The 19,176-nt window shown below is 33.0% G+C and overlaps 1 protein-coding gene across 5 annotated transcripts; it reads right to left on the bottom strand.

The window, feature by feature from the left end:
• Positions 1 to 4,795: 4,795 nt before the first annotated feature.
• Positions 4,796 to 15,738, bottom strand: LOC107842700 (kolavenyl diphosphate synthase TPS5, chloroplastic). Of its 5 annotated transcripts, XR_001666022.2 has the most exons (3): positions 15,069 to 15,705; positions 14,829 to 14,972; positions 9,392 to 9,613 (listed from the first exon to the last, which is right to left on the bottom strand). XR_001666022.2 is itself a non-coding variant. In XM_016686657.2 (2 exons), the coding sequence occupies exons 1-2, from the start codon at positions 15,597 to 15,599 to the stop codon at positions 9,428 to 9,430; spliced, it is 363 nt and encodes a 120-aa protein (XP_016542143.1). In that variant the 5' UTR covers positions 15,600 to 15,689; the 3' UTR covers positions 9,392 to 9,427. The 5 variants fall into 5 exon arrangements, 1 of the variants encoding a protein (XP_016542143.1); XR_007045130.1 differs by lacking the exon at positions 9,392 to 9,613 and adding an exon at positions 4,796 to 6,343 and having other exon boundaries at positions 14,829 to 15,738; XR_001666020.2 differs by having other exon boundaries at positions 14,829 to 15,738.
• Between the last annotated feature and the right edge of the window lie 3,438 nt (positions 15,739 to 19,176).

Genomic DNA, 19,176 nt, shown 5'->3' with positions numbered 1-19,176 from the left:
ATGACTAGAAACTCAAAGTGACCATAACGGCTTCAGAAGGTTGTCTTCGGGATATCACACTCCCTTACTTTAAGCTGGTGATAGCCGGATCTAAGGATTATCTTGGAAAATTAACTTGCACCTTGCAACTGATCAAATAGGTCATCAATTCTCGAAAGAGGGTACTTGTTGTTAACTGTGACCTTGTTAAGCTGACGATAGTCAATGCACATACGCAAATAACCATCATTCTTTTGCACGAATAGAATAGGTGTGCCCCAAGGAGAGACACTGGGCCTTATGAAACCTTTATCTAAAAGATCTTGAAGTTTCTCTTTCAACTCCTTATGTTCTGCAAGTGCCATACGTAGGGAGGAATAGAAATAGGCTGAGTGTTGAGAAGAAGGTCAATCAAGAATTCTATCTCTCTCGGGGGGTACCCTTAGGAGATCTTCCAAAAAAATATCAGGAAACTCATTAACAATGCTGACAGACTAAATAGTTGAAGCCTCGAACTTAGTGTCTTTAACTCTAACTAGGTGATAGATGCAATCTTTGGATATTAGATTTTTGGATTTGAGATAGGAGATAAAATGACTCTTGGGAGATACCGAACTTTCGGACTACTTGAAGATTGGCTCATCAGGAAATTGAAACTTAAATACAAGGGTACGGCAGTCTATAGATGCATAACAAGAGTGAAGCCAGTCCATGCCCAGAATAACATCAAAATCAACCATGTCCAACTCTATCCTTGCCATCAGAGTAGAACCTCATCTTTAGTGATCACTATCTCGGCCTTGGGCCTATAAATCTCGAACCTACGGTGGCACGTAGTTCTGGGGTATGAGACCTTGGAATCATACCCAACTCGGTGCTAAATACTACTCCCATAATCAAATATCAAGTTAAGACTCATTAAAGTGCATACTAGATGCCATAAAGATTCATAAATCATATAGAAAATCTGGAATTTTCAACATTTTGCCTTAAAATCTCAACATACTCATGTTACTTAAATTTCTAGACATTGGGACTATTAAAATCTCTAGGAATGACAACATAGGGTATAAAACCATACTTAAATTTCATAAGAAAACATTGAAAATCATATATTCTCATAATTAAAACAACTTTTGGGCACAAAGACGAAAAAAGTGTCCTTGTTCAAAACCCACATACGTTAGATTATGACTTGTAGGTGAGCAACTTGCTTGAGACTCTTTTTAGAACTCTTGAGTGAGGGTTCTTGAAACCTTTGACTTAGGAACCTTAAATCTTAACTCAATTTGTAAAATCTATGGTGAGTTCTTGAATTTCTTGGAGAAGGAATTTGGGTTTGTTCTTGGGGAAGAAAACCCTAGCTTTTGGTATTTTTGGAGGAATTAAAATTATCTCCTTTATTTTGGGTTATATTTGAGTGTTAAAAGGGTGGGAAAAGACCAAAAATCCCTATTAAAAATGACTTAAAATTACTGATCGAGATGTGAGATGGTGGGGTGCGATGGTCCATCGAGGGCCCGACGATCATCGGTCCTGCCCGTCCCACCTGGGCCAGAACTTGGTTCACTGCCTCACTTGCGGCGATGGGTGTGATGGTCTATCGAGGGCCCAACAGTCCATCAACCCTTACCATCGCACTCAACCAGAATGGGGCCTCACTGCCTCCTCTACGATGGTTTGGGCGATGGTCCATCGTAAGCTTGATGGTCCCTCGGCCCTTTCCGTCACACCTGGGCGATTTTACTTCTCTCTATAAAATGGCCATATCTTTCTTTTTCGATGTCGGATTTCAACAAAATGGGTATCGTTGGAAAGATAATTCAATTTTCCACACGATAAAGAGTTATTTTTAGGAAAATTCAACAAGGTTTAAATACTGATCACTTTAGAAGTCACTTCTTAATCTTTTAGGGTCAAAATTATACGTCACTTGACACACTCTAAAGGCTCAGACTATGAGGGAACTTTGCGGTGTCTAACAACTAAGGTCGGTGAATCTCATGACTCCCTTTATCAGAGACACTTTAAGAAAAACTTGCTCCCCAACCTTGAAGTCCATGTCTCTTAACTCACAGTCTGCATACTTTTTTTGCCTACTTTGAGAAGCCAAAAACTTGGTTTGAATGAACCTTACTTTCTCTTGAGCCTCCTTTACCAAGTCAATACCCAAAGGTTTAATATCTCCAACCTCAAATCACCTAATAGGTGACCTATATTTTCTTTCGTAGAGTAAGACAAATAGTGACATATAAATGCTGTAGTGATAGATATTATTGTATGAAAGCTCATACAACAGAAAAAACTGGTCCCAATGACCACCAAAATCAATCACGCAAGCCCTCAACATATCCTCTAGCACCTGAATTCGTGCTAAATGTGAGCTTGGTGCCCAATTTCTCATGCATCATGTCACAATTTTTGGAAGTGTATTTTGCATCTCTATCATAAATGATGGTAAGTGGCATCCCATGAAGTCTCACAATCTCCTTGATGTAGATTTTAGCTAACTGTTGAGAGTTGTAGTTTATTCAAACTGGTAAGAAGTGAGCTGATTTTGTCAGTCGATCCACCATCACTCAAACAGAGTCATATTTTTTTAAAGTCTTAGGAAGACCCACTACAAAATCTATAACAATATGCTCCCATTGCCATATAGGTATAGGCATCATATGTAGCAACTTTGTAGGCTTTTGATGCTCATTTTTCACCTGCTGATAATTTTGACACTTAGACATATAGTCCACTATATCACTCTTTATTTTATGCCATTAATAAAGCTGCCTCAAATCATGGTAGATCTTAGTTGTAACTAGATGAATAAAATAAGGTAAGTTGTAGGTCTCTGAAAGTACATCACGAATCAAATCACCAACCCGAGGAACACATAGCCTTCCCTTAAACCATAAGACGCCACTCGTATCAAGTGTGTCTTCCAAATCCTCTCCATGCACCACTTTATTCTAGAGTGCATTCAACTTTTTGTCCTCAAATTACTTAGCCTTAATCTAATCCAGAAATGTTGACTTCACCTTAACACTGTCCAACACGCCACCCCTATCTGAAATCCTGAATTGTATATTTTGAGATGCTAGAGTCTGAAACTCACTAGGTAAAGGCCTCCTGGACATCCTTAAAAATGAGAAACTATCCATACTTATAGGTTACCAGTTCAATGTGTCTGCCATCACATTAGCCTTATCCAAATGGTACTAAATAGTCACTTCATAATCCTTTAATAATTCCATCCATCTCTGCTGTCTGAGATTTTGATCACTTTGACTAAACACGTGTTGTAGGCTACGAAGGTCTTTGAACACTTCATATTTGACACCATAAAGATAATGACTCCAAATCCTTAATGTAAACACCACAACTGCCAACTTTAATTATTGGGTTGGGTAATTTTTTTATGAGGCTTCAACTACCTTGAAGCATAAGCAATATCATTCCGATCATGTATCAACAAAACAACCAAACCCAAAAGTAAAGCATTATAAAACACTATAGAGCCCCTACCTTCAATCGATAGCAAAAAAGATAGGTGTTGTAGTCAAAAGTGTCTTGAGGTTTTGAAAGTTCTCTTCACATTAATCTAACCAAATAAATGACAGTTCCTTCTGAGTCAACTTTGTCAAATACATTACAATGGATGTAAAGTTCTTGATAAACCTACGGTAATAACTAGAAGACCCACAAAGCTCCTTACCTCTGTCACTGAACTAGGTCAAATCCAATTTTTAACTACCTCAATCTTCTAGGGGTCCACCATTACCCCTTTTTAGAAATAATATGCCCCAAGAAGGAATCTGAAGACAACTAAAATTCATACTTTGAAAATTTGACAAATAACTGCTTCTCCCTTAGAATCTCCAAAACTATATGAAGGTGACCTGTATGCTTTTCCTTACTCTTGGAGTAGACTAGAATGTCCTCAATAAAAATGATAACAAAAAAATCTAAGAACGACTTAAAGATACCACTCATCAAGCTCATAAAGGTTATAGGCGCATTGGTTAGCCCAAAAGACATCACCAGAAACTCATAATAAATATATCAAGTTTTGAAAGTTGTCTTTGTATATCCTTCAATTATTTTAATTGATGATAACCCGACCACAAATCACTTTTAGAAAACACTATCGCTCCCTGTAACTGGTCAAACACGTCATTAATGCAAGGCAAAGGATATTTATTTCTGATAGTAACCTTATTAAGCTATCTATAATCAATGCACATTTTCATACTACTATTCTTCACCTTAATAAAAAGGACCAGAGCACCCTACGGTGAAGCACTTGGACGAATAAAATCCTTATCAAGTAGTTCCTGCAATTGAGTTTTAAGCTCTCTCAACTCTGTTGGATCCATTCGATAGGGAGGAATTGATATAGGGTGAGTATCTGGCTCTAAGTCAATACAAAAATCGATTCCCTATTCATAGGCATCTCAGTAGGTCTGAATAAAACACAGCCTGAAATTCAAAAACTACCAAAATTGACTCTATTATTGGGGACCCTATACTCACATCTTGGAGATAAGCTAAAAATGATGATCACCCCTTCTCTACTAACTTTTTGGCTTGGAAAATGATATAATTCTCACTGATTTGGCCTTATACACTCCCTCACACTCTAGTTTATCCATTTCCAGTATGGCTAGAGCCACTGTCTTAGCATTATAATTTAAAACAATGTGATATGGAGATAACCAGGTCATACCAAGATTACATCAAAGTCCAACATATCCAAAATAATTAAGTCTACCATAATCTAAAAACCACAAACAACATAGAATGGGAACAAAAAACATGGGTTATTACCACAGACTCACCAATCGAGTAGACAATGACAGGGTAATCAAGTACATTACAAACCAGATTCATACCCATAACAAACTGAATAGATACAGAAGAATAAGTACACCCCGAGTCAGATAAAATAGAATCTATCTAGTCACAAGCAGAAATAGTACTTTTGATCACCATATTAGAAGCCTCGGTATCAATCTTTCTCAGAAATGCATAATAGTAACTCGATCATCAATCTAAGATAAATTTTTCCTCTATTGCGTTCCTCCCCTTGCATCGCCATTTCATCGACCACCCTAACCACCTATCTTATTTCCCCATCCACCTTATGGGACTACTCCTATCATTACTTTCCCCTTCTACCTATTAGAACTATAGCTCGAGTCTATTACTGCGCATGGGTATTCACTTGTCTCATAGAACACTCTCTCTTAATATGTCCAACAACACTACAACAATAACATCCTCTTGTGAGAGAAAGTCGACTGGTAGAAGAGTAAGAAATCGCATGCCTCTTAATAACCTATGCCAGAGAAGAAACCTTAGCTGGAATCGCAAAAGAAGCTAGCAGGGTTGACTAAATCGGGTGGGCTGAATAGATATGATGACCGTTCCCTTATAGTAAGACCCACTGAAATTTCCAATATCACGGTGCTTCTTGGCTAATACTTTAGCCTGGCCCACTTACATACCCTCCCTCCAACTTCTTCATATAATTTGACACTTTATTTAAACCCTTCCCTATAGAAGTCATATGCACAAACAAAACCTAAAAAATCATAATTTAAACCGTTAACATAATGTTGCCTCCTCAGTAGCCAATAATTAAGTAGCATAGCTGGACAAAGCATAAAACTTATCCTCATAGGACACAACAGAATAGCACCCTACTCTAGTGCCAAAAACTCATCTTTCTTACTATTTTGGAGAGCCCATGACACATACTTCTCGAAAAATAAGGCATGAAATTGTTCCCAAGTCAATAGAGGCAAAAATGGTGAACGCTATTCAACGTATTCCCTTCACCATTGCTTAGCATCCTTCTCCAACAGGAAAGTCACAAACTCAATTAGTCAACAAATCATATTCCGTACCAGTCATCACAGAACCCAAAATCAATTGAGAAAAAGTATTAGTCCCTGAAGCCTCATCCATTGTAGGATCCATAGAAATAGTAGGGGGACAACCAGTGCCTGAAAATTTAATACAGTAGGAGTGGCTCCAATCCAAGCCAACCCACTCGAAAAAGCTAACACATATTGAACAACCTCAGCAGACATGGAATGTAAGGCTGCAATCCCAGTTGGTACCGTCACTTCGGGCTCCATCCTCTACTCCTCTATTACTTACCATTCCTCAACATGATCATGAGGTAGGAGAGTGGATATTGATCGTTCAAGATCCTGGCCAACAACTATCGAGATCCATCCCTGACGGATGTGACTCATCCTCTTCCTCTCTTACCACTCCCCCTCACTCATCTTCTTTTCTTTAAGACTGGCTTCTCAGCTAGAGCTGCTAGGGCAGGAGCTGCATTCGGATTTCAGTGGACCTACTATGGACAAAAGAGCGAAGAAATCAGATATTAAATTGAATCAAGTTATAACACGAAAGAAATAAGAATGACAAATTTTCTAAAGTCCTATAGCTTCCCAAAAAATTACAGACGTCTTTGTACAGTTTTACGAGACTCTACTGGATTTATTTTGGTATGAAGAGATCGATAAACCTAGTCTTTGATACCAACTTTGTCACTATCTAATCCGTCATGAGTGGCACCCAGACTACTCACCCAATGGGAGAACCATCTATCCCAAAATACTATCTCAAAATCAATACTTAAAAGAGATAATAGAACTAATCCATCATTAAAATATCAAGTATAAAAAAATAAAACCTAAGTACAACTTAAATATGGAATACTTAACCAAAAATTATCCCTAGGACTCAAAAATTGTGTGTACTAAAACTACTAAAGATTATCAAGAAGGAGATGCAATCCAAAAAAATAAAATTAAACTATAAGTCCAAAAATAAAGACTCTATCATTTAAGAAGAATTCATAGTAGCTCAAAACATGCTAGTCACCCTTGAATCCAAAGTCAACCACTCGAATCACAAGAGAGGTCTCATAGTAGCTCCTGGAATATGTGTTGCACTCATAAAAGTAAGAGCAGGTGTAGTATCAGCACAAAAGAAAACAACAGTATAAGTAAGATCTTTTGGCCAACCCAAGATGAGAATATGAACACTTAACTAAAATATAGTACAATAGATTAATCCATGCTCAAAACTAACATACACTTAGCACATCAACACCATATAAATAGTTTAGGATTAAGACCAACAAGTCAACAAAATATCACCAAGCCACGTTCAGTCATGCCAAGTCAAGATAAATTATACCGATTGTCAACCATATAAATATATTTTTCAATTCACTCATGGAACTGTCAAACTCACCTGGCCATCGTACATATACGCTATGGATAATACATCCACCCTCTAGCCATGACCTGCAGGGGATAAATTTCGTCCATGTACTAACACTTCAGACTCAAGTGTCTGCCAACTTTTTTTGCCAATAACCCGTAAGAACATTTCCATTATCGAAACATTCCACATTAAATAATAAGGTACGGAAAAAATTATACAATTACGTATAATCATTTACATTGATCACACTAAACAACATACATTAACAAGCCTTACTAAAAGGTAGTTAACATGCAAATATAAGACAAATTAGATTAAACTACAATGCCATCATCTACCTCGAACCAAGTTTGCACAGCTCCTCTAAATCGGAGCTTTGCCTTTTCGTGCAATTTTCACTTGCTCTTGGTCTAGAACAAACATATAACACATAATTAAAGAAATGACCTACCATGTTGGGAATTATAACTCACACGCAATCCCTAAGGTCAAGTTCATGATCATTCACTTTCTTTACTAGGACTTTTCTACCGTAATTCACCTAAAATTATCAATTTCATAAATAAATTAGTGAATTAACAAAATGCAAGGGCAAATTAACTATTAATAATTAAAACCCAATAAATTATTACTTAATTTTCTCTCTTGCACTATAAGACAACTAAAATCAGTCCTAAAACCCTCTTCGAACTCCATAATTTAGTAATTCTACGACTTAATTATCAAATTCTAGTTAACGGAGATGACATCCTTACCTTAATGAAGACGAACGCCGAAAATGTTGTGGAAATCGCCCTAAATCACTCCTCCTTTGCTACAAAAATGAATTTTAAAAAAATAAACAGTTTTGAAAGCAAAATTAAATAAATCTGTGACTTTTGCCGCTATAGCGACATACATCATTGACTGGGTTTGACGATCGGTATAGCGGTGTGCATGTCGCAATAGCTGGGTCAACAAGACAAAATGTCCAGTTTCCCCGCAAAATCTCAATTTTTGCAGCACGCCTTAAACTCAGGATAATATCCTCTATGCCAAGATCAATTTCGGGAGTTTTACTTACTCAAATGATTTCATAAATTCCTACAGGTTTCTTATCATCTTAGCTACTTAGAAATCTAATCAAACACCATAAAACTTGCTCAAATCATTTCTAGATTCTTATAGATCATATCTCGCTCCAATTTTGCTCGAAACTAGACTAGCCTTGAATTTATAACTTCAAAATCGAGAGAATTTTAACATGAAATTTCAATAAAAGGTTACACATAACGACAGAAATGGTCATTACATTATATATATATATATATATAATGTAACGACCATTTAGTAGAATGAAAAAGCAAAGGTGACAATTAAGGGATTTGAGTTATTTGGATGGATGAAAGTGGACTGATTTAACAAATAGATATTGCATGATTTCATCTAAAATTCACTCGCTTAAGAACAATAGATTGCAAGTCAACTCACCCAACTTGATCTAATTTGCAAGTTTCATCCCCAAAATTTTGTTCGTTTAAAGTTTCATCCCCAAAATTTTGTTCGCTTCAAAATTAAGTTAGGGATAATATCTTTTAAATTTTTTTGAGCTAATATCTGTAAAAAGCTCAAGTTTTAATTAAGAAGCATCTCGCATGCTTTTTGTTATTGTTCCATATATGTGAATCATGATTGTCATTAAGAAATAATAAATTTTTCAGTAGTTATTAAAATAGAATTTGAAACTTGAGAGCATAGACATAAAAAGAATATTAGAATATCTAAAACACTTCTCTGTTTAAGTGAAGTCCAGGAAAAACAACATTTGGCGAAAAATAGGTGAAATAGTTAGTGTTAGACATGCTATGAATTTTTAGCCACCGTTTAAAAAGCCACACTTTATTGGAAAAATAAAATTTGATAAGATATCTTTACTTAAAATACAAAATGCTTATATAAAAATTTAAACTCCATGCATCATCACTTGATTTTGAACTTAAGAACACCATAAATAATTCACGTGTAAATATATTCCAAATATGAATACAATAGAATTTAAAAATTTTCTGTGTCTTTTTATCAAACTATTGATATCAATACAAGGAAATAAACTTTTTTTATGTTGCAGAAAGGATATATAAGATGAGACTATACGTCATCATAAAGTTGATATAGTAGAATGATTAAATTACCCTTTCAAAAAGCACTTTGTTAATGTGGAAATTTATTGTTCTTGGATTACAGTAGTAACATAATAGAAGCTTTTGGGTATATTAAGAAACATTTGATTGATGTTGGCGTCTATATCTTCATCAGATTTAGATAACACGAGTTCAGCTAGTTGTTGCACGTCATGTTCTATCTCCATGCATGTCGATATTTCAAACCTCTGATCATCCGCATTCGGTATCTAAAAGTATTCAATATCAACATATTGAACCAACAAAGGTGGCTTCAGGAGTTAAATTCTATGATCAGTTCAACCTTTAAGATTCTTAATATTAAAATTATTATATGTTAAAAATATGATTTCAAAGTTCAAACCCACAATTTATTTTTTATAATTTCAGTGAATTTTACACATAAAATTATATTATGCATCAAAAATATTAGGTTGAGATAAACTTAATATTGTAAGACTGCATCCGCCTATTAGCAAGATATGTTATTGCAAGAAATGTCAAATTAAACTATGAAGGGGGGAAGGATCCGACTATGTGTATATTTTTGAAAAAATTAAAGCAAATGTTCATGCAAAAGAAAATTACTTAAGAATACCTATTTAAAAAGATATTGCACTCCATAGTTATTTGAAACAACAATTAAAAATAAAAAAATACTTAGTAGGTATGTCTGGTGTATAATTTTGAGGTATACAATTTACATGTGGTAAACCTTAATAATATACAACAATGTGATTTAATTTTTTTAACTATTATATACCCTCAGATATATACAATTATATGAATTGTATGATCTGAAGGAAAAGAATATCCGAAACTATAGGTAATTTTGTAAGACTAGAATCTTATAAATGAGTATGAGTGAAAAATTGTTTAACACCGCCTGAATAATCATGTAAAATCAATATCCGTAATTATTCATTGAGTTCTAGTGTTCTGTTCAGAAAAAAGGAGATGAGTCTAGAGGGAAAATCTGTAATATTTTTATTATTATTTTTAATAGCCATCAAACAATTGTAAAAGAACAAAACAAGCAATTAAATAACCAATAAGTTTGAGTAGGATAAATCGAGCTATGATCTTTATTGTTTAGCCTAATTTGCATTATCTATCTTGATCAAGTAAAAATTCAGAGGGTTTTTTTTTTACCCATAGGTTAGACATGTAACTCTTCATAAAAAGTGAATTGCAATCTTGAAATAATACTCTTCTGTTTTTAATTTATTTTCCTTTATAATCTTTTTTTTTTTAAATACATCTTTCGATAATTTTCACTTTTGATATTGTTTAAGCTAAGTCAACTTATTAGAAGTCCATTAAGTAGTAACTGGAAGTTAGTATGGTTCACTATTTTCATCTTTATAGTTATGTTAGTTATAAGTCGGTTATAGTGAACTCACTTCTAGAGGCTTCCAAGTAGTAGCTTAGATGATTATATATAGTAAAGTAGTTCATTTGTACAATTAATCGTTGTTACACAATTAATAAAACGTAATACTTCATTCTCTCTTCCTCTCTTCTTCTCTATTCTTTCTTCTCCGTCTGAACTAGTTTCTGAATATTCTGACATTCATTCAAGAACTCTTGATCAAACTTCTACAGAGAATACTAGGTCGATTCTAGAAATTTGCAAGCTGTAGTATCAATCTAGTTACTCAAGTTGAAGAAGTTTTTGGTTTGTGGTGTTAATCTAAGATTAGTATGGCGAGGTAATCAAATCCTACTGGAAATCTCGGAGATCTTGAAAGAAATTCAACTCAATGGTCTCAACCCCCAAATTCTACTCGAGCAACTAATGCAAAAATCAGTCTGGTCAAGTCTTAGATCACAATCATCCCCTATATTTGCATAAAATGGATGTAAGTGGTGTTTTTCTTATTTCTATTCTAATTAACTGACCTTGAAAGTTATACCATTTGAAGTAGATCAATGCATAAAGCCTAATATGATAGAAACAAGAAGGAGATGGTAGATGAAACATATAAAAAAGGTAAGTTTAGAGAACAATTATGGGGGCAATGAAAAAGGGTGAATGTTGTAGTTCTGTCTTGAAGTACGAACACTGTTTCAAGCAATATTTTAAATGGCATTATGTATGCTTTTAATGCATGGTCTGTATGGAAACAACATGAAGAAATATTTGATAAGATAAACGGTTCAAGAACTTTTAATCTTCATAGAAAAAATGTTGTTACTTTACAAGGAACAAATTCTGCGTCTATGTATTTTACAAAAGTCAAAGACATGTGAAATAATTTTGAATCTTTGATTCCTATTTCAGGATATAAATGTGAACAGTCAAAAGAGTTTATTGTCTATGTCCAAAGGTAAAAACTATATCAGTTTATTTTGGATTTGAATGATAGTTATCTGCAAGCAAAAAGTCAATTATTACTCATAAATCCATTACCTACTGTAAATCAGGCATATGCCATGATTATAAATGATTAAAGTCAAAAAGCTTCCTCTTTTTTGCATCTACTGCCTTGTTAGGCGCAACCTCTAATAGTTATGATCCTGGTAATGTATTCTAATTATGACAGGTTCCTCAAGATTTAAGAGGGAAATGAATTACAGTGTGTAGTATGATGACCGCAAGATGAAAGGGCATGCCAAGGATAATTGTTACAAGCTTGTAGGATATCCTTCTGGGACATCCAACTCGCTCTGATTTTGTACCAAATTCAACAATGAAAAGAAAAAAATTATTTTTGAAAGTGGAAATCCTGCATATTATAATGCTCATCATGTACAAGCTAAAAATGACAATCAAAATATAGCTAGTGATTACTACATGAATAATGGTGTTCTGAAGTATCAAGACAATGGGAAATATCAGGTGATATCTAATGTTATAGGGTTGTATAAGCAAATGTATCTACAGGCACCAACACAAAGTTCTAGTGTAAGTCAGCAATTTGGTGCATGTGTTCATTAGTAGTCAATATAAGCAACTTCTATAGATGCTAAACTAGTCAAACCAGTCCTCTGTTAGTGCCAATATTGCAAAAACCAATGACTTTCCTACTACTACTAATACAAGGTCAGGTATGAGTAGAGGCGGAGCTAGGATTTCAGGTAAGGGGGTTCAATGTTCAAAGAAAACTAAATCGAAGGGGGTTCAACACCTACTATAACTACATAAAAAATAATTTTAATCATGAATAAATAGTGTATTTTTCCGTCGAAGAGGGTTCGGACGAACCCCTAAAGAGGGCTGGCTCCGCCTCTGAGTGCAGTTTTAGTATCTACTAATTCTAATGGTTGGATTATAGATACAGGAGTCACTAACCATATGGTATCTGATATTAACAAGTTAGATAGACAAACTGTTATAGAAAAACAAAGTTTCAAAGAAAATTTGTTTATGATGACATATCTGTAGTAACACATACTGGTGCTAGTTCTATTCCTGAACATAGCACACTACAAAATATGTTTCACTTGCCACAGTTAAGTTCAATGTATTATCTATTTCCAAGGATACTAAGAAATTACATTGTGTAGCTCTATTTTATGCTATCTTTTGTTTATTTTCTCAATTAAAAAGGTGAAGAAGATTGGTAGACCGGAGGAAGGACTATATTAGCTTAATTAGGATGCTAATCAACCTACCAAGCGTAGTATAGTATTAGTTGTAGATTCTACTAAAGACAGCTGTTCTTAGATCAATTAGACTTAAGTTTGTGGTATAAGAGGTTTGGACATGTTTTCATATTAGTACTAAACAAAATGATTCCTAACAAATAGCAAGATATTGCTAGTATAGTAGATAAATATTTTGTTTGTCCTTGTGTAAAACAGACTAGATTTCACTTTCCTGCAAGTAGCATTAAGAGTACTAGTTCTTTTGATTTGTTTCATATGGACCTTTGGTGACCTTACAAGACCCCTACTACAAAAGATTACTAGTACTTTCTTTCTAACAATAGATAATGATTACTTTAGAATGGTATGGATCTATTTGCTTATATTGAAATCTAATGCTTATATTATTATTCAATACTTTCTTGCTTTTGTTTAGACTCAGTTTAATAAAATGGTAAAAGCTTGTAGTATAGATGATGGTGCAGAATTTATAAATGAAATATGTACTGCAAAATTTAAGGAATTAGGCTTAATACATCAAAAATATATGTGCTTATTTCCCTCAGCAGAATGGAGTAGCTGATAGGAAACACAAAAATATATTAGAAGTCACAAGAGCTCTTAAACTTCAAATTAACATTCCTATAAGGTTTTGGGGCCAATGTGTACTAGCAACTGCTTACATCATTAGTAGACTTCTTTCATCTGTTGTACATACCTTTCCTTACGAAAAATTGCACATGAGCAAACCTTCTCTACTTTACTTTAGAATATTAGGATGTTTATGCTATCAAAAATCCTTAATCAAGCTAATAAATTACAGTCTAGAAGTAAGAAAGTTGTTTTCAAGGGCTATTCAGAATCTCAAAAAGGATATTTACTGTATGGTCAAGCAACTAACAACTTTTTTCACAGAGATGTTATTTTCAAAGAAACTCTGTTTTCTCTTAAAGACAAGGCTCTTGAGAAACCTTTATTTAGCTCAAGTTATCCTTTATTATCTGAAGAAATGTATACTCAGTCTCAGTATTCTCCATGGACCAATGATACTAACTTTCATAGTGTTCCTTGATTTGTTATAGATGCATCTGTGTCACACCAAGTGGAGGCAGATCATAGTCTTGATAGTCATGAACCACCAGTTAAAAACAGTGGTCATCAAACACCTTTCATCTGCTTTTCCCACTAGAGCTTCAATCAGAAATAGGCAACCACCTATTCGGCTGAAGGATTTCATATCTCTAAACTCTATTCATCATGATATTCCCTAGAACATTACTAAATATTTGTATTATGACAACTTAGCTTCAAAATAAAAATCTTGTTTGTTTTTTTTCTCTGTTATTACAGAACCTAAGACTTATGATGATATTCTGGTAACTGGAGACAGTTTGAAGTTAATTAAGGAAGATAAGAGCTCACTTCAAAAGATCTTCAGGATGGAAGAATTAGAAGAGTTATAGTACTTCTTTGGAATAGAATTTGCCAGATCAGATGAAGAAAGATGAATCAAAGTAAGTATGTGTTGGAACTCATTTCAGAACTTGTTTTTATCAACAGCTAAACCAATACCTACTCCTATGGATTCTAACACTAAGTTGACAAGCAAAGACTATGACAATCTCAAAAATAGTAACAACACTCATGATCCTTTGTTTATAGATGTCAGATCTTATAAAAAGTTAATAGGAAAACTGCTATACTTAACAGTTACCAGGCCTCATATATCCTATGGTGTCAAAATTCTTAGCCAATATATACAGAGGCCTAAGAAGATTCATATGGAAGCAACACTCAGGATAGCCAGATATATAAAAAATCAACCAGGTTAAGGATGTAATATTTCCAACAAACCTATTAAAGATTTTATTGCCTGCTGTGATGCTGATTGGGCAGCATGTGCACATAATAGAAGTCTTTCCCTGACTAATCTAGTCAAGTTGGGTGAAGCTTTGATCCCATAGAAGTCAAAAAAACAGACAACCATCACCAGAAGTTCTGCAAAAGTAGAATATAGAAGTACGACTTTCACAGTCTCTGAACTTACATGGATACTTGGTGTATCGAAGGAGTTGGATTTAAAAATTAATTTACCTGCTAAGATCCTCAGTGACAACAAATCAGCCATGATGATAGAATCCAATCCAGTGTTTCATAAGAGAACAAAGTACATTGAGATTGACCGCTATTTTATTAGAGAAAAGATCCAACAAGGTTTTATACAAACTGAGTATATTTCAACATCTCAACAGCCAGTTGATCTACTGATTAAAGGCATTTTCAGTGTTTTTACGCCAGAATAGTTTTAAAATAATTTATAGTGAATGATTAAAAAATAAACTAAAACAATAAAAATAAGCAAAAAATTATAACTTAGAATCCTTAATTTATGACTTATCATAAGTTAAAAATCCATATTCCAAACGGATTCATTAATTATGGTCTAACCTTTGAGTGGCGGAAGAGACGAATACGGTGACAAACTCTATTGGATATGTTAAGGAGCTTTTGATAGACAGATTGTGACAACAATAGCTCATTTGAAATGCCCGTGCATATATTTATCGTCCGAATTAGGGATTCTGCATCTTCTTTTCCCTCACCTCCCTCTTCCAATTTCACCATCCACTTTTCCCGCTACACAATATTCTTAACATTAACAATAATTTTTACTTCTTTCATCTCAATTTATATAAGATAGTTGACTTGATATGGAGTAAAAAAGAAGTGAAAATAACCTAAAATGTACCTAAATTTTGACAAAATTTATTATAACCCTTAACTTTGCGCTGATCATATGACCTCCTAAAAATTTATGGGTTCTATAACCCTCTTGAACTATTTATTAGTGTATTTTAGTGATATTTATTTAAACTAAACTTTTTTATTTTTTTATTTATAAGCTAATAAAAAACTAGAATATATTAATAAATAAATAAGTTTAGTGCAAATAAATGTCAGTAAAACACACTAATAAATAGTTCAAGGGGGTCATAGGACCCCTACAAGTTTAGGCTTACGGTCCAAAATAAGTAAGAGATGTTTGGGCGATTATAACTCATTTCACAATATATTAAAAAATTAAATTATTACTAAATATAGAAGAGTATAACAGATAAAGTATTTTTTTTTGTTGTTGTCAGAGAATTAACCATGTCTCAATATTGAACTACTAAAGGAAAAGACAAGACGTAGTTGCACAGATGGTAAGGACCTCCCACTCTCAATTATAAAATTGTAAGGTTGAGTCATCAAGAAAGCAAAAGGGCGACAGGCTGAGAGCCCTTAAGAGATTAAAAAAGAAACTGCTAAAGGAAATATATTGCAAAATAAGTAAAAACCCAGGACTAACAGCACGACATAAGTGTTGATGGATGTCTCTGCCTCCACGAGCCATCAATGCTTCCAGTGAGAGCTCGTTTAGGATTTCACGTAAAGTCCCGATGAACCTCTCTTCTGCCTTATTTTCGAGTTCAAAACTACATAAATTAGCTTACGGAAATTATCCTTGACTTGAAGGATTTGGACTCGATTGGCTGAAAAATCACTTTTTAGCTAGTATTTTGGTAGTTAAAGTGGAAAGGGAGGGTCTTATTGTCATTTCACAATTTTCTGATACACATATTACCCTCCCACTTTGAAAACAACCGTTAATATCTACCCGATTTTGACAAACCATCGACCTACACCTAACAATAGGCTGATACTGATTGACATATCTCATTTTAAGAGTTGTCTAGTTCTTCAATTTCTCTTTTAGTCTTTTCATCTTCCCTCTATTCGATTATCTAAATCTAAAGCCCTTCTCTATTAAGAAAATTGTTACAATTGTCCTCAACTTTGGGCCCAACCAGATGTGCATATGAAAAGTTTTCATGGGCGTTTTCTTGGGCCTAAAATACAAATTAGGATTGTGGTGAAGTTTTGCTTAATATGAAAAAAGAGTAACTTACATAAATTCCTGAATCTTTAAATGGTATTACATAAAATCTCGATTAGTTTGTTAATTACATTTTATTCCGGTTTTTTAAAATGTGATACATATGTTATATAGTAATACATATAAAAAAGTGATACATTTGAAACTAACAAGATATTTATTTAAGGAAATAATAGATTTTCTTTTATTCATTGTATTCTTTTATTTAAAGAAAGATATCTAATTTTTCTCCCTTTTTAGATTTAATTTAAGTATTTTAATTATTTTAGTCTTTTTTCATCTTTAATTATGAAAGATTAGTTTTTTTTTTTGTCTTTTTTCTCTTTTTTTTCGTCTTTAATTTTAAGTTTGGTGAATCTTTTCATTCGTCAGGTGCATTGACCCTCCACTCCAATAATATTTATTGAATTCAAAATTATTGCAATTTAATTTTTTTACTGGAATTCAAATCAAACACTAAATTCGCGTATATATTATTTGAAAGTATACAAATTACACAAACAATTAATCCAAATCACAAACCAAGATATTAAAACACTAGGTTTTCTTCTTCGAAGTTTTTGCCATGATCAACAATAATAATACACTCAATATATTTTATAAGTGGATTTTAGAGAGGATAAAATATATGCAAAACTTATAAATTGTCTTTCACCCATTAATATCATATGAATTACCCAATAATTGAAATAAATAATTGTATCTATTATATAAATCACCATAATATCATATATATGAATCACCCAATAATTAAAATAAATAATTATATGAATAACCCAATAATTGAAACAAATAATCGTATCTACCATATGAATCACCATAATACCATATATATGAATCACCCAATAATTGAAATAAATAATTGTATCTACCATATGATCACCATAATACCATATATATCACCCATTAATATCATATGAATCACCCAATAATTGAAATAAATAATTGTATCTACCATATGAATCACCATAATACAATATGTATCACCCATTAATATTATATGTATCACCCGCTAAAATCATATAAAATGTATCTATCATATGACTCACCATAATACCCATATATCATATTTATCATTCATATGAATCACCATTAAAAAAAATAAATATGTATGAATAATTAAATAAATTAATATATGTATCAATAGATTTTTTTTTTTTAAAAAAGGGAGAGATTTTAGAAGAGGAAAAAAAAGTTGCATGCATTACTGGAGGAGAAAAAAATCAAGAAGGAAGATGATTTGAACATTAATGGAAGAGAAAAAATTAGGAAGGAAGATAATTTAATTGTTGATAATTAGGGAGATATTTTTGGGAAGACTTGAATGAGTTAATGGTGGAATAAAAATAGGATGTGGGGTTTTCTTGACATGTATCAAGAGTAAAATTGAAAAATGGGATTTTATGTGAATTTTTAAAAAGTAAGGGGTATTAGGTAATATAGTCTCTTAAGTATGAGATTTGTGTAATTTATCCATGAAAAAAATATACTTAGAAAAAAGTTGGTTGAAGTTTAAATCTACAAGTTAATATTATGCCACAAATAACACCCAGTTAGCTTTATTAATTTAATTCATTCATGCGCAATTCATTATTTTTCATTCATTTTTAACAATACGTATAGTTTGGTACAAATAATAGTCTAATATTTTTATTATTGACTTTTTGAATTGTTGCATTGATATTATTGTGTGATTCGTAGTGACATTGTTCCACCCCTCAAAGTTTGTTGAATCCTTTTATTCGTTATTTTCACTTTGTGAATGGAAGTATGGACATGCGTAAACGTATTGTAAAGTTTGTAACCATTTGTAAATTCACTAAATTTATCACAATCGTATTGTATACACTAAAATTATCCATGCGTAGTGACATCTTTACAATACGTTTTGTGATAATTTTAGTGAATGCAAGCATGGATAATTTCATCTTTATTTAACATATCTTTACAGTTTGAATTAGCACTTTTATTATGGGAATAGTGAATTTTTATAGGATGTTGAATTATACTCCCTCCATTCTTTGGTTCTTACTCCATTTTGGAGTTTCTCCTTCCATCTTCAAATACAATTTGATTAAAAACTTACTTTTATACCCTTGTTCAATTTTTAAAGACTATTAGTTGAGAATCTATTCATCAATGTATTTGTTAAGTCATGCGAATGTATGAACATGTTTAATACTTCTTTTTAAAGACTATTAGTTGAGAATCTATTCATAAATGTATTTGTTAAGTCATGCGAATGTATGAACATGTTTAATA

This window comes from Capsicum annuum, chromosome 9 (assembly GCF_002878395.1).
Source record: "Capsicum annuum cultivar UCD-10X-F1 chromosome 9, UCD10Xv1.1, whole genome shotgun sequence".
NCBI lineage: Eukaryota > Viridiplantae > Streptophyta > Magnoliopsida > Solanales > Solanaceae > Capsicum > Capsicum annuum.
This window is presented reverse-complemented; position numbering and strand designations above follow the sequence as displayed.